The sequence below is a fragment of the Oreochromis niloticus genome, linkage group LG14 (genome assembly GCF_001858045.2).
Source record: "Oreochromis niloticus isolate F11D_XX linkage group LG14, O_niloticus_UMD_NMBU, whole genome shotgun sequence".
Lineage (NCBI taxonomy): Eukaryota > Metazoa > Chordata > Actinopteri > Cichliformes > Cichlidae > Oreochromis > Oreochromis niloticus.
The window spans coordinates 26,619,711-26,635,150 of NC_031979.2; the positions used below are offsets into that span (position 1 = coordinate 26,619,711).

At 40.1% G+C, this 15,440-nt stretch overlaps 1 protein-coding gene and 1 long non-coding RNA gene across 17 annotated transcripts in view; one reads left to right on the top strand and one right to left on the bottom strand.

Moving 5' to 3' along the window:
- The window catches only part of ncam1b (neural cell adhesion molecule 1b), a 72,853-nt gene extending 59,511 nt beyond the window's left edge, over positions 1-13,342 (top strand). For 4 of the 15 annotated variants that reach the window (XM_005459573.4, XM_025898346.1, XM_003455064.5 and 1 more), the window contains 7 exons: positions 237-239; positions 1,985-2,109; positions 2,678-2,858; positions 5,126-5,324; positions 7,163-7,279; positions 8,042-9,156; positions 11,262-13,342. In XM_005459573.4, coding sequence (XP_005459630.2) covers positions 237-239; positions 1,985-2,109; positions 2,678-2,858; positions 5,126-5,324; positions 7,163-7,279; positions 8,042-8,303 — 887 coding nt within the window. In that variant the 3' untranslated portion in view covers positions 8,304-9,156; positions 11,262-13,342. Of the gene's footprint in view, positions 1-236; positions 240-1,984; positions 2,110-2,677; positions 2,859-3,844; positions 4,808-5,125; positions 5,325-7,162; positions 7,280-8,041; positions 9,175-11,261 lie in introns of those variants that run through there. The other 11 variants (XM_005459574.4, XM_005459576.4, XM_013277505.3 and 8 more) reach the window with 7 other exon arrangements.
- Positions 1-15,440, bottom strand: part of LOC109194417 (uncharacterized) — a 77,561-nt gene that overhangs the window by 20,792 nt on the left and 41,329 nt on the right. Inside the window, exon 3 of one of the 2 annotated variants that reach the window (XR_003213855.1) lies at positions 246-1,699. The exons of the other annotated variant lie outside the window; for it this stretch is intronic. This is a non-coding gene — a long non-coding RNA (uncharacterized LOC109194417). Of the gene's footprint in view, positions 1-245; positions 1,700-15,440 lie in introns of those variants that run through there. 2 annotated transcript variants of the gene reach the window in all.

The window sequence follows — 15,440 nt, forward strand, 5'->3', positions numbered from 1 at the left end:
CAAACAGAGGAATCCCTGTGCAGTTTGTCAGCATGTGTAGCTGTGATTTATTATCTTTCAGTATTGGTTTGTCTCTGGGTCACTTCAGTTTTCTATCCTCGACCTGTACCTGTGTTTTGTTGTCTGTTATGCCTTTCATGCTCTTCCTCCTCTTTCAACCACTCACATGTGTCATTTTATGTCTCTGCGACTGTTATTTGGCTTGCATGTTGCTGACGATTCCCTCCACTCTGCAGAAGGTAACTTTCTGTTGCAGATTCCTGACAGATTCCTGATTCCTAACTTGAACTAAAGAATTCAGCAAATAAAACAGCACATAGTTTGCTTCTGCAGTCGTGTAACACATTAATCAGTCATCTAGACATTTGCCTGAGCAAGATAAATGTAAACGTAGAGAATGAGAATGTATTTATTGTTTAAATAACAGTCAGCAGTGTTTACTGTTAGCTTCACTTACATAGTATTGATAGCCTGTCACCTGAGGGATGTTACCTCCTTACTTATAGGATGTGTTGCTATAAATCAAGTGTAATAAACATAGTCAGTATCTTCCAGCCATCCCACAAAATACTCCTCCTTGCAGCAGGCTTGCTGGTATATATTTTCTATGTTTTTTTAAATCATATTTAACCTGAGGCTTGAACAGCTTAACATTAACTGACTTTATCTAATCCTGAATGCTAACCACTGTGCACATCTTTCTCGTTACCTGTTTGTAAGTGCATTAAACTTTAGAGCTTCAGTAGTTTGTTGATTAATCAAATATCTGAGACAAAACAAATCAGCAGCTACGTTCAGTGTTCCAGCTCATCACATTTGAATGTCTTTTGAGATTTCTGTGACAGTAAACTGAAATTCAGAGTTTTGGACTGTTGTTTAGGGAAGATATTTGACTTTACCTTATACTTTGGGAACTTGTGAGAGACACTTTTCCTGAAATTTAGACTGCTTGTTGCCAGAAATACAGGATTAATTGTTTACTTCTCTCGTAGCTCATAGCTGATGATTTGGCTCCACTTAGTAACCCTGGATCAAACACTAGAATATTTTTAGGTCACTGAAATCAGTCTATAGTTCTATTTTGAGAAATTGGAAAAATGATATATGGGTACTGTGGCAGAACTCAATAGTTTAAGTTGTAAAATAAACAAATGACATCTAGTTTTCATTACATATCAGGTAGCCTATAAGTGATGCTAATGCATAAAGTCAGTGGTCTCATTTGATGCAGAATATTTTATTTTTGTCATCTATCTGGAAAAATTTGGACCTTTTTGCACACAAAAAAGTCAGAGTTCAGCTGCCCCCCAGGACCTCCACCCTGTCAGCAATGGACACAAAAAGATGTCAGAAAAATACATTTGAATAAATTAAAATTATATTGACTACATTTTTATTGGACTTAATTGGTGTTTGTTATGTAATCAATGTTTAATAGATAAATGATTACAGGTTTAAGACAGACAAGACATATGTTAGTATAATTCTGTGCAAGTTGCATGCCAGTAGGTACAACTATACAACAATTAAAGACAAACCCTGTTATTGTGCTGGAACTTGGCAATCTTGTATACGTATTCTTAGTTAATGATAAATAACTCTTTAGCCTGAAGCCTGGTGTGACACTGGTGCGATGTCCATCAGTAATTCTTTATGCCAATTGAATTTCACTCAGCAACAGCAGCAACGCACAGCAACTCTGATGAATCAGATAAGCATGTGGCTGTGTGTCATTCACGAATTAGTAACACAAGCCACCCTCAGGCGAGCGTTTAAGGGCGGTTAAGTGACCTAAAAGGTCAACAGCAAGGAGAGCATCCAATATCAAATTTTGGACTCTAATGAAAGTTTTCTTTTTTCTTTATTTCAAAATGTAAAAGTGGACTGATAGAGCTGCCTCTTTCAAAGAAATAACCCTCTAGCTCGCTGCACCTCTTGAAATGAGCCATTAAATGACCTCCATCTTGCTCCTGTGTCCCTGTAGGGAATCCTAATCCTCCTAAACTTGAAGGAGCACTTCAACGTAAAGGCAACTCCCTCAGAGTCAGCTGGATCAAGCAGGATGATGGTGGCTCTCCCATCTTACATTATCTTATCCGTTATAAACCAGTGAGTATGGGGATTAAAGAGCAATTGCTCCTTCTCAACTAAGGCACCTGCTTTGATAACTGATTTAATCATTTAAGTAAAACGATGAAATATTCTCTGAACATTTGCTGCTTTACATAGTCTTAAGATTGATTTTTTTTTGTGGGTTTTAGAATGTCATGTGCGTTTTACGCCATTTTATATGCTAAAAATTTTATCAGTAACTCTTGATCGAGTACTTAATCATCAGTGAAAGCAATAATTTAGTTGCAGCGCTAATAATGATTCTACCAAATCCTTGTAGTTTCAAAAGCACTGCAAAAAAGTTTAATTCTGTGATTTTCAAGCTGTTGTTAGGGCTGAAATTGTTATTTAATACCTGACTTGTTGACAGAAAATGGAAAAACAGTAGCTATTCTCATAATGAATAAATTATTTTTTGGCCAAACAGACACAAATTTTGATTGCGCAGAGCTCTTACAGGTGTTTTTGGAGCAATTTGAAAACATGCTTAAAAATTTCACCTTCACAAGACCAAATAAAGTTCCAACCCTGAATGCATGCACTGTATTTATCTGTGTCTCCTTAGGTGCAGTCACCAGAGTGGAAACCAGAAATCCGGCTGCCCAGTGTCAGTGATCACATCGTTCTCAGTGGGTTAGACTGGGACACAGAGTACAACATCTATGTGGTGGCAGAGAATCAGAAGGGCAAGTCTCAGCCAGCAACCATTTCCTTCAGGACTTCTTCAGAGCCAGAGGCCATCCCAGGTACCGTACCTCCCCCCCGGTCACTCACACTAAAGTGGAACTAAACAGCCAGAAAACTGAGGAGCCAAACTCAAACCTGAAAACCAGAGCAACTTGTTCTATTTTTAAATCTGGAGCGCTGACGGGTGAATGACAACTAAATAAATCTATAGAAAAAATAAATAGATTTCGTGGACGGCGGTGAGCCAAAAATGATTTTCCGGCTGAATTTTCTCACTTTAAAGTTTTGACAGCCCTCACTAAATGAGCTTGAGTTTGTGCTTGCAGATCTGGCACACACACAGAAGATAAAATGATCTCCTCTGAATGTCTGTAGTTTTGTTTACCATTAATGTGGATAGTTTGTCTCTGTCTGGTTGGAGCTTTTAAAATGACCCTCAGTAACCGCTGATTAACATGTATGTTGAAGTCTTAACTGCAGCTGAAGGTTCTTTACTAACCGTGCCGAAACCTACACAGCCTGTCAAATTCTCTTTAGGTGATAGACACACTTGAGTACCTCACTGAAACATCACAGCAGGCCATTATGTTTCCTCTCACTTTTTTCCTAATTCATTCTCCAAACTAAAGCATTTTCCACTCACCCACCACTGAGTCACCATCTAGTCGACATGGTGTAGTTTTCCTCTTTTGTGCTGTGCTTTTGCTTTGATGTGTTGCTGTTTTTTCCCCTTTTTCAATACAAGAAATCAGTTTCTTCTTCTTTTTTTTTCCACTTTTGGTTTTCAGACCTGACACATTTTCACTTTCTCTCTTCCTCTGTTTTCCCCGCCCTTCTCTTTTTCTCCCCCTCTTTGTTATGTTTCATTTCTCCCCCTCTTCCTTTATTATCTTTCCCCCTTCTCTCTTTATCCCCTCTTTCTCTCTCTCAATGTTCCTGCTCTCTTGCCTGGTCCTGGACATTGGTGTGGTGGACCACGTGAACATTTTCGTCCCGACCTGTGTGCATTTTGGTGTGGTCTGGGTTGTGCTGTCCCCACCCACAGCCACTCAGGGCTGCTCATCTGTGACATACACTTTGGTATCACTCATCATGTCCCTCATCACTGTTCTCCTGCTCTCATAGTTTTCGTGGGGAAATTCACACCATTACTGTAGAGGAGAGCTTGCCTTCTCTCTGGCCTGGCTGTCTTTCTGGACACTTTCACTCACTTACAACAGACTTTGTCCATGACAGATGTGTCTCTGTTATGGGTGAGGAAAAGAGTGCTGTGTTGTTTCAGAACAGACCAGACAGACGTGTTGAACCAAAGGCAGTGGAAATCCTCCACCTCCCACAGTTTCATACTGCTCAGCATTAGCACTGCTTGTCATCAGCACTAGACAAGAGAGACAGAGAAGAGTGCCAGTTTACAGTGATGAACAATAGTAGATTTTTTCCAAGTAGCATTAGAACAGAGTGAAGGCTGACTGCTGGACCTGTGTGTTTACCTAAGCACTGTATTATATTGTTTAATAGCTCACAAAATTCTGCATAATGTAAAGGTTTGTAATATTAACGTTTACACAATTAAGGACATAAAATGGGGAAACAATTGTTTATATTGGCACAGACTGACAAGCCACCTAAAGAATGATCAAACAACAACTTATTTTTATGCAGACTACTAAGATAAATGTCCAGATATTCCTCCAGCATGTAATGTTTCGCAAGTGTCATCAGCAATAGTCATTTTTATACGTATGTAATTGGGATGATTTACTCAGATGTATAGATCTTGTTTACATGTTAATTACCTGTAGAGTTAAATGTATATTTTAGAGAAATTTCTGCTAAATCAAAGTGGATATTACCCAAACAATGAAAATACATCATTGCTTTTAAATCTGGGAAAAGCCTGACATTCATTTTCTGTGCACAGATTATTCCACATGTCTGGGTAACTAGCAGCACACTATATGCTTTGGTTTGCTCTTCTTTCTACTACCAAATAAATGGGTTGAATATATATTTATACTTTTCGTTTTTTTCGAGCACAGCTTCATGCATATAAAATCTTCAGTAAGCCTCATATTTAACAATGAAGTCATATAAATAATTAAAGTCTGACAGCACAGTCGATACAAACAACACACAGCATCTAAAGTCGTGCTGAGCCATCTAGAACCTATCAGTGCTCGTAGCAGGTGAGTTGTTTCTGTTTTATGGAAGTATTTGTGGTTACAGTAGCACGTCAGCACTATATTTAGTTGTTCGTAGTTTCTGTAAAAGTGTATCCTGCTACGTTAGTTCAGCGCCCTCCCTTTTCTCATCTCTTGTGTGGCAGATTTAAGTGAAGAGTCTCCGCTCTCCATGGGCATCATGCTCTGGGCAGGAATCCTCGTTGTAGTATTTGTACTCCTGCTGCTGGCTGTGGATGTCACCTGTTACTTTGTTAACAAATGTGGCCTCATCATGTGTCTCTGCGGCAAGTCAGCCACGGGGACCAAAGGTCACAACTTAGAGGAAGGCAAGGCAGCCTTCATGTGAGTATCAGACTGTATATTTACATATATTTACATACATGTTGTCTGGCTCTTTTAAACTGATGTATTTTATGGCACACATACGATGTCTAATTTATGTTCAAAGTTAGAAATGTGGAAACAGAGAGATTGTTTCAACTCAGCTTATGAATATCTTCATTTTAAGATTGGATCAGATGATTGGATCTCTCACATGGGTAATGTGAGATGGTTATATACAGCTTACTCTGCACCAAACAACAACCGGACTGAGCAACTAGCTAGTGGAAAAGGTAGACTGTATATAAAAGACTGACGTAGCTTTTGGTTCTTAAAAGCAAAGCCAACATTGATTCAAGTGCTTTAAATCTGTGTTATTTTCAGTAGCCAGCAGGATAAGTGATCTGTTACTAAAAGAAGTCTTTGTAGAGGTAAATGGGAAAACTTTTGGCTCTTATTCTTTGTGACCTCAGTCAAGAGTTTTCATAATGTCAGTTCCTACTTTGAAGTTTTGTTACTTCATTTACAAAAGGGTGGTTTCAGGGTGACTGTGTCCACATTTTCTGTAATGTCTATGGGTGAGCATAGAGGAGCTAAAGACACACCAGGAGTTGGTGGAGAATAAAACGGCTAAACGCAGAGTTAATATTGAATATAACAGTCAGACAGACTGACACAAGCACTCTCACCATATCAGCTTTATAAAGTGATTATTAGGGCTGTGTCAGATCATATCATAATGCCATTGCTATAGCAACGCATGCTTATGTTCCCTAGTACGCTCAACAAAAAGACAAACCAAGTCATGTCAGACAGCCACAGCCACCTCTGCCTCCAATAAACATTTAGTTCAAAAGGAGCTACTTCAACATCCTCCAGCAAAGCACTTTGCAAAATGGTTAAGGTACACATAGCAACCTTGTTTCATTACTTGAGGTAAAAATGCAGGAAATCATGCAAGGAGAAGATACAAGCAGCTGGTGATGTACGGCACAGTCACTATTTAAAGTCTGTATAACAGGAAGAGCAAATGGTGGATAAAAATGTCTGATGTGGTTACATGTTTGGCCAATTCAAACACTGGAAAAAGTGGGCTTTAAGCAACTGGTAAAAACCTCAACCTAACTTATAAAATCCCAGATAGAAAATAATTTTCAGTTTTGTTGTAAGCAGGTCTGTGTGTAATAATAAGAAAGACAAAATTAAGAAGATTCTTTGTAGAAGTGTGATGTGTTTGAGGGTTTTATTTATCTTCCAATTTACCTTTTGTTTGCATTTTAAATAAGCCGACTTCAGCTTAGAATAACTGGCCTTCCCACATTTCCCATAAGGCCTTTCAGGAATGAACTCTGAAGATTATTAAGAATTTTAGCTGAAGGTTTTATTTTATTTTTGGGCTGCTATATCTAGATATATCAAGGGAAGCTTGTGTAATTAAACAATAACTGAGATTGCCTCTTGAGCAAAATAAACATGTATTACAATGTCTAACCAGTCAGTATCTGAAGTACAGCAAGAATACATGAATCAATAAAATGGCCCCATAGGTAAGATGAAATTTTCCTTCAATGAAACAGATGAGGATGTTCGATTTAAGCGCAGCACTGAATGGATGCTTTCATGTGTACAAAACGGCAGTCGTTTTGAATCATTCTGAGTAGGATGTTGCATTACGTATTGGATTGTTACATTTCATGAGTGCGATTCCACGAAAGCACAGCCAGATGGATGACTTGACATTACTTTGTAAGCTTGAAAATAGATGATCACTGTGGGCCGTCTGCTGCTTTTGAATCATCCTTTCTTACTGCCCGCTTGGCCAAAAACAACAGCTTAGCAAGATTGTCTGTGTCTTACAGGAAAGATGAGTCCAAAGAGCCAATAGTGGAAGTCAGAACAGAGGATGAGTGCTCAGCCAATCATAACGCAGCAGGACCCGTAGAGCCGAATGAAACCACACCTCTCACAGAGCCAGAGTAAGTAAACGCTGACAGGCGGCACACAGCCTTTTTACCGCTCTGAGCTGTTGTACACTGCACTCCACTTTAAAGAATAATGAATTTATTCAACAGGATATAATTTGACGCTTTACATTATTTAAAAAGTTGAGGTCATTCTTGAGTGGAGTCCATTGGACTGTGTTGCTTTTCTGTTTTTATTCCCTAACCAGAGGGATTGCTGTATTTTGTGTTTCTTCTCCAGCCTTTGGAGATTTTCTGTCTCATTGTATGAAGGTTGAAGCAATACCAGTCAAATAAACACAAAGGCTTTAGTCCTCTCGAGTGTGGTCAACTCATGAAGCCATTTGACAATTTCAGCAAGCCATCTCATATCAGCAGTCTGGAAAAAAGTAGATTATGCAGTATGAGATTGCCACTGGTACTGTTTAACCCTAATAGGTGGTTCTTTGTGGTGCTGTAGTTTCCTGCAGGAAGGCTGGTGCCTTTTTTTACTACAGTAGTTTTCCTAGTCAGTGTACTCCATGTTGGTGTGTGTATGGGATGTATCCTTTGATGTCCACTCACAGCATGATGCCCTCTTTTTCTTCTTCTTTCTTTTCCTCACTAGGCTTAAAAGTTGCTGTATTTTGTGTTCCTTTTAGTTGCTTTGTCTATGTTTGTGTGAATTTCTAAAGCCAACTAATCCCTCTGCATGCTCTCGTCCGGGCCACCCCTCCTCTTGTCACAGTCACCCTGGTGTCTAGTCTGTGTGTCTCTGTTCTCTCCCTGCTCTCTCAGGAAGGCGGCTTACACTGCTGCTCTGGCACTGGACACCCTCTCCTCCGTAGCCACCAACTCTGACACAGCCACTGCAACAATTGATCCCGCTCAGGACAGCCCCTCTAGTGAGACCACTACCCTCACTTGTAGCCTGTCCACCCCGGCCAACGAACCCTCACCCACCCCAGTCCTGGCTCCGGCCCCGACTCCAGAATCGAACACGGCCCCGCCACCCCCCTCGTCTCCACAGCTGCTGTTGAAGCTAAAATGGCCCCGCTAATAGAACAGAGAGGAAGAGACGCCCCAGAAGAACAGGAGAAATTAAACACTCCTCCTTGCACTCCTGAACAGATCAAACCTCAAAAATCTGGGACGCCAATACCACCGAAGCGTAGACACTCTCCTAAACTTGCTGCTCTGAATGCTAAAAGTAGTCCCCCTGTTTCTCCTCTGGCTGTCTCTCCTGTATCTTCCTCTCCCACTTTAGACAACAGGAAACCTGCTCCAAGCCCACCAGTCACTAAACCTCCCACACAGCCAAACACTGTAGCCTTAAATCCAGAGCCACCAGTACAAACTGCCTCATGTCTAGCAACTACTGCCCCTGCACCAGACCCAGATTCAAAACCTACAGCCCCAGATTCCAGTGGGCGTAGCCTTACTGCCTTCAACAAAGACAAAACTGTTGATCAAACTGCTGACAGTACCACGCCCACTGCCAGAGTTGCTACTACTAGTTCTCCTGCAGTGATCCACGGTGTTTTTGAAGACCTGGATGCTGTAAACCCTGGTTCTCTAGTTTCAGGCATTCCCTCACCTTTACCTGTTACTCCTATTCCTTCCAATCCTGTCCCTGTGAATCTTGAGGCGTTGCCATCGAACAACCTTCTTACATCAGCGTCAGACACATATGACTTACTGACCCCTGACATGGGGCCCAAAAATGCAGATTTAGACTTAGAGATGATAAACGGGACAGAAAGACCCTCCATGGCCCCCGCAGACCTCATTAGCTTAGACAGCCCGCCAGCTGCCCCCTCTCTACCCAATGGAGACGAAGCAGACCCCCCCTCAGGCCCAGTTCTACAGCCATCAGAGACTCTGGCCAAGACTGCTCCTCCTGTCAACGATGAGTACGGCTCCCTCTAGAGGTTTATCTGTGTGTGTGAGTGTGTGCGTGTGTGTGTGTGTGTGAGTGTGTGTGTGTGTAACTTGTATACCCATTCATTCACCACCGCATCTTGCCATTGACCACACAATATATAAAATATTGTAATGGTAAATTGTGGTAATGATAATAAGATAGTTATTAGTACAATGTTGTGGATAGAGAAGTGATATGATGCTTTTGTTTTGTTTGTGACCGTTCTCCATTGTGGGGTCTCTATCTTTGCAACATTCACCACAAACGTAGTTAAACCCTTTTCAAGACAAGAAGCTCGTTACATAAGTATGGAAATTTTACATGCCATTCATAAGTCTAGGTGTGTTCCTGGTGAGTGACTTAAACAGAGACAATAAAATCATTCTCACGTACAGGTCAGAAAACTAATAAATGAGGTTAAACACTGTGCACACGAAATACTGCGTATGTTTAAGTCATTTCAAACCATTATTCAAATTCTTCAGTGATTAGATTTGATCTTAAATGTCACTGAAAAGCCATTGTGTTACATCTTTGATTGCACACGTCATGCTAGTTTGCTCAGGTTAGTAGAGCTAGCACCGGCAGTTTTCTCACATTGCAGGTGAATGTCTACACACCACTTGTGGTGATCAAGTGGGTTTTACCCAGTTTACTCTAACACGGCTAACATACAGTCATTCACTGTCTAGATCACTGGGCTGAAGGGTGTCTTATGCCCAACTACATACCATTCTGGACACAACAGTTAACTGGCATTGTAAATTATTGAAATATAAATTATTAGTTCAGTGAGTTAGTATTGCTGGAGCCAACTAGCGAGGGCCACAGCTCTTAAACATCTGTTGAACTAGTTTTGCACACTGTTAGTTACCATGACAACATGACGTCCCTAACTCAAGCCTCATATGATTCCTGTAAAAAGAACCCAACTGGTTAGGCCAGTGTTGAGCTGTTGAGGTGAGTCTTCATGTATCAACATAATAGTTAAAATCAAATTTATAGTAAACTGAATATTTTTTAGGTTTTGAAGAATTTAGGAAGCGATGAAATAACCTTGAGTGTTAGGGAACTTTGACCTTTTACAGGAGGAATAAATAATCAAGAAAATAAATACGAGTGAATGGAGTGATGCAGCCTTTAAAATCCCGTAAACAGATCTGGTGTCTTCCTCAGTGTGCTTTCATTCGTGCCGTCTTATTGACGTCTCCGTGGTTTTTAAAACTTCTTCTGGCATGCTTCCCTTCAGAAGTGAAGAAAGCTCATGCCTCACATCCCACAATTTTTAGCAATCGCTGAAAATAAAATCAGCTTTAATTTGCAAAATAACGGCCAGTAAGTCATTATTGTTCTACAGCAATCGTATTAAGTTGCAGACAAAAGAAACACTTAAATTCAACTTATACGTTGTAAAATCAGTCACTGATTATGTCTGTCAGGAGAACAAAAAACATGACTTTCCATCTCTACGGCTCCACTACTCGAGTACCTGAGCGTTGCTCTCATGTCTGAATAAAGTCACAATAAGCAGTTAAGTAAAAGCCGTCAATTTAACAGCAGTGTTACATGTCTGCAATGGACCTTTGTTAATCACCACAATGTTTAGTCTCAGGCTGTTATTATATGCCTCTGAGTGTTACATAAGTTCTCACTAACTCTACAGCTTCTAACTGTGGTGTTTCTGTGCTCTGAGCAACTAGAAACTGTGCTAATTGCTTTAAAGATGAAAATGGACATCACATACCACAAGCCCAGGGCTAATTTCTCGTCCTACCATTGTCTCTCTGTAGTAGAACTAAAGCGATTAATAGCTGATATTTGCCGTTTCAGTTTAGGCATGCTAGTCGTTACAGGACGAGGTGTATGGGTATGCCATTATCTGTTTATTTTATCTGACTGTTGTCAAGGTGGTGAAGAGATATGTAAGAAGATATCTAAATACGGTGTCTTCTTACATATTGGGTGAAGATGTCATTGAGAATAAATGGTTTAAACTGTGTTCAAACAAAGTGTTTGTTTGCTCAGATATTTTCTGTTCTCTTGCCTGAGATGTCCCGATTTCTAATTTTGAACTTTGTCTCTTTCCCGCTGCAGGAAGATTTTTTCTGATGAGAAGGGCAAACTTGAGGAGGGAGGCTTACCAAACACCCTGATCTCTGCAGAACACAACAGTGTCATACAGACAAATACAGCCGAGAGCAAAGCATGATGGGCCGGGGACATCCCAGCCCTATCCAAAACATTTTGCAGCAGCAGCATCGAGCAAGAAACACTGCAGGAGTTTTGATTTCCAGTGCCCTTATCTCCACATTCAAAACAACACGCGTGTCGATTGGTTAGAGCGCACTTTGACTGTGCTTTCATTTCTGCTCTCATTCATGAAATGTTTACTACACCCAAGGAGTTTATCTGTAGGTCATAAGAGATTTATTTTATTTTTTTATTATTATTTTATTTAACCAGTCAGGAAGATTAAGAACAATCTCTAATTATACAGATCACTTATACATATATATATATATATGTATATAAATATAAAAAATTAGACTCTACTTTCTATTGTGCTTATAGTTTGGACTGCAATTGCGCAAAAGTATTGGATTCTTATGAGAAATGTAAATGTAAAAGAACAACTGACTATAGAAATTATTTTTCTTATTTTTATGTTCTAATGTTCAAATGTAAAAGTTTTTTTTCAGCATTTTTTTAAGTTTGACTTCTTTTGTGGGCTAGTCTCATTAAATAGCTTGTTCTGCATGTCTGACCTGCAATCGGTTGTGAAGTTTTGTTTACAAGGTTTACTGTTTCACTTCGTCTGCTACGGGGATGTTTAATCACTCGCAGATATGCTGGCATTGATTAAACATACACTGGAGTTCGGCCTTTGGATTATAGCCATTTTTTATGGCTATATGAAATCCAGGATTAACCCACAGCCAGCTGCAGGGGGAAAAGAGGCTGAGAGAATCCCACAAGTACACGATGTGCATGATTTGATCTGATTTAGACCGTTTCTGGATCAAATTTATTCAGTCTGTCACTGCCTTACCAGATTGGTAGTTTAAAAATTCATTAATAAATGTATTTGATTTAGAGAAAAAAAAGGCGATTGCTTGAACACTAACAGTCACAGACCAAAAAAAAAAAAAAAAAAAAAGGCAGTACAGCTGCTGATTCTCAGCCGCTGGTTGAAGAACTGTGGATCAAGCGAATGTCTTGTGATCTCGAGCTAAATTTATTTGTTTGGGGGACGACTATGAGAGCTGTAGTTCTTCCTCCCATTTACGCAGATCAAAGGTCTGGCTTCATAGTTTTGAGTTGTGCATTTGAAGCAAAAAAATAAAAAATTTAAAAAAGCGTTTTTTGTACTATTTAAAAACTACAAAGATTTATTTTCTGTTCCTGCCTGCAAGCTTGTGCACTGTGCCTGTGTGTCAATAGATTGTCTTGTCATCAGTTTCTATGATAATCTGCATAGCTTCGTTGTGAGAGATTTAGCCTATTCTTTTTATTTGATGTATTATTAGAAGAAAAAGTACGATAAATGGACTAATGTGGTCATTATAACACGTGTAGTGTATGAAACTGTCCGTCTCTGGTCACAGCACCATATTATTGCCAGCTGTAGTGAAGGAAGGCATTTCGAGCCTCGGCATGAATTCAGTCAGTACATCATAACGTATAACTACAAGGCAGATAGACATGCCCGTGTTTGTATGGGGGCAAATAGTGCTCATATTGATTTAATGAGTGTTACCTTTGGGGCTTGTTCTGGCATAATTATACACATTGCTTTTATTTTTTTCCCCCCAGTTGTTATTCAAGTGTTCTGTAATGTGATCTCTGAAATTCTTTTTTTTAGTTTTTGTCTTTTTGTACAAAAATCACTCACCAAGAGCGACTGCTTGACGATACCATTGGCAGGAAGCAAGGTGGTCCACCTAAGACAGACGATCATACTTTTTTTCGTACCGTCACAAAAATCAGATACAGTTTTAAAGTTGGACTAAAAGAAAAGCTTTACTCTCCTTGTACTCCAGTGCTGTCACCAGACCACCTTGCTCTCTCGCCTCTGGATGCTCCTTTTGGTTTTATTGGGTCAAACTCAGAAAATATCTGTTGTGTACAGTCTGAGTGCTAACCCATTTACAAAATAAAATGGTTTCCAAATCTAATTTAGTCCTGTCCCATTTTGTCATTGCTTTTATTCACTTTTCCGTTCTTATTTTTTCCAGCACAACTTGAATCCGGAGCGTGCAGTGACAGATTTCTAACAGTAGATGGCACAAAGCACCCACTTTTCGGAACCTCTCTTGGTTTCGCCATGTCATAGAAACACAGGACGATTTAGAAAGGTTACAGTGCAAACAGGTTATGTTAGCGCTGGAAGTCCCTCGGGCTAATGCTTCGGATGGATGGGGGAACAAGTAAACACGTGTTACGTAACGCACGCTTGTGCAGGAATAAAGTTAGTACTTCCAGTCTGGAGTGTTGGACAAAACTATGTACCAGTGAGGGCTTGATATTTTCGGCTCCCCTCAGTACCTCTGATGTGACATGAACCAGTGTTGTGTCAACAGAGTGTCAACAACCACAGCGACCCGGTATGGCATCTAGTTTCAGGAGCCATACCGACCCACTGTCCCCTCTTAGGCAGTTTCATCCCCCCTCCGCCTCCCCCGAGTGCCCTGCGCGCACGAATCAGGCTGATGCGTAAACGCACTGAATTAATCAGAGTGTGCTTCTTATTTCAGGACAACAAACTAGTCCTCCGCCTGTAGCCTGTCACTAGTTCCGAAACGCTGTAGATGTCTCTGACCGCAGCCTTGACGGAGAGCCGAGGAGCAGAGGGCGATCACACCGAGCCGTGACGTCGGCCCGGCGATGATTTGCAGCCGGTAAAGTCAGCAACGAGCAGCGTTGTGGAGACAGGAAGTTAGACGGTGGGATCTTCAAAGTTAAACTGCAAGAAAACAGGCGCGTACTCAGTGTGAAAGTGATATTTATTTATTTTGTATAGAAAGATTTAATTATATTCATGCAGGGTTATGGAAATCACGTTGAGCGCCCTTTAGAGAGACCAAACCTCAACCTGCTGTCAAACAGATATTTTAATCAAGCTGTGCATACGGCAAAGACACACCGTTTACTTCTCACCGTGTATGAAGTAACCCATTTCTTTATTCATGCCACAAGCTGACATACTTTCAAACTTACATTATTTCCAGTGCCGCTGGCCAATAAAGATTCAGTTCATTTAACCTGTAATCTGCGTCATCTGCATTTGTGTAAGCCACCAGCAGGACCATTTAAAAGTTGCAGCTGGTCCAGGTGAATAAAATCATATGTTAATATATGTAAATTAGGAGGTATATATATGCAGGGCCGTAAATAGAATGGCTTTTCCAACTCAAATGTATAGAAGTCCAGATATTTCTGAGACTTCCAAGGTAAAATCATTGATTAATTGGCTAATGGGATACACAGTTACTCTGGGATACTCTGTTCAGTACAGGGAATAAAAGAATCGGGTTTAATAATAGGCATTGGATGGATTTTTTACCCCCATCTATCGTTGTCTCATATTTTACCTTTAAAAGAGAGAGATGCACAGGAAAAGCACAAAAGGAGGGTAAAGGATGACTTAATCAAAACTCCTCAGTCAGATGCAAACTTGGAGCGCTGGGGAAACACGTTGTCTGTCACGTTGTCATATCTTAAAGCACTAAATCACCAGGATGCAACAGATTCAGTGGCCTAAACACAAGAGCATATTTGCAGGCCAGTTTTTCCATTTCATTTACTGAAATACTAAAAACTAAAGTACACCGGTTTACAAGTTGGGTAAAGTAACCTTGTGGCTGGCAAAAAACGAAGAAGCAGCAAAGCCTCCATATAAGAATCGCATTCTTTCTTTGTCTTCAAATATAAAATTATATTCTCTAAGTTTGTTACAAAATATTTGGATTATCTGCATAAAGCGCTGATATACATAAGTGTAACCATTACTCAGTGTCTACCTTTGTTTCCACGTGAAGGCTTAGAGTTAAACCCAGGAATGTGAGTAAAATAGGCTAAATCATCGAATACTGATCAAAATATGTTGATGTATGTGTCAGTATTTAGGAATAAATGCACAGAATATTTGTGATATAATCAAATGAAACTAACCTTTATAATTTCCTTCATTTAGTGCCGTTTTTCCAGGAGTGTCATTCTGCAACGATCTACAAAGACATGAATACTAACGATTTTAACTCACACTAAGTGCTT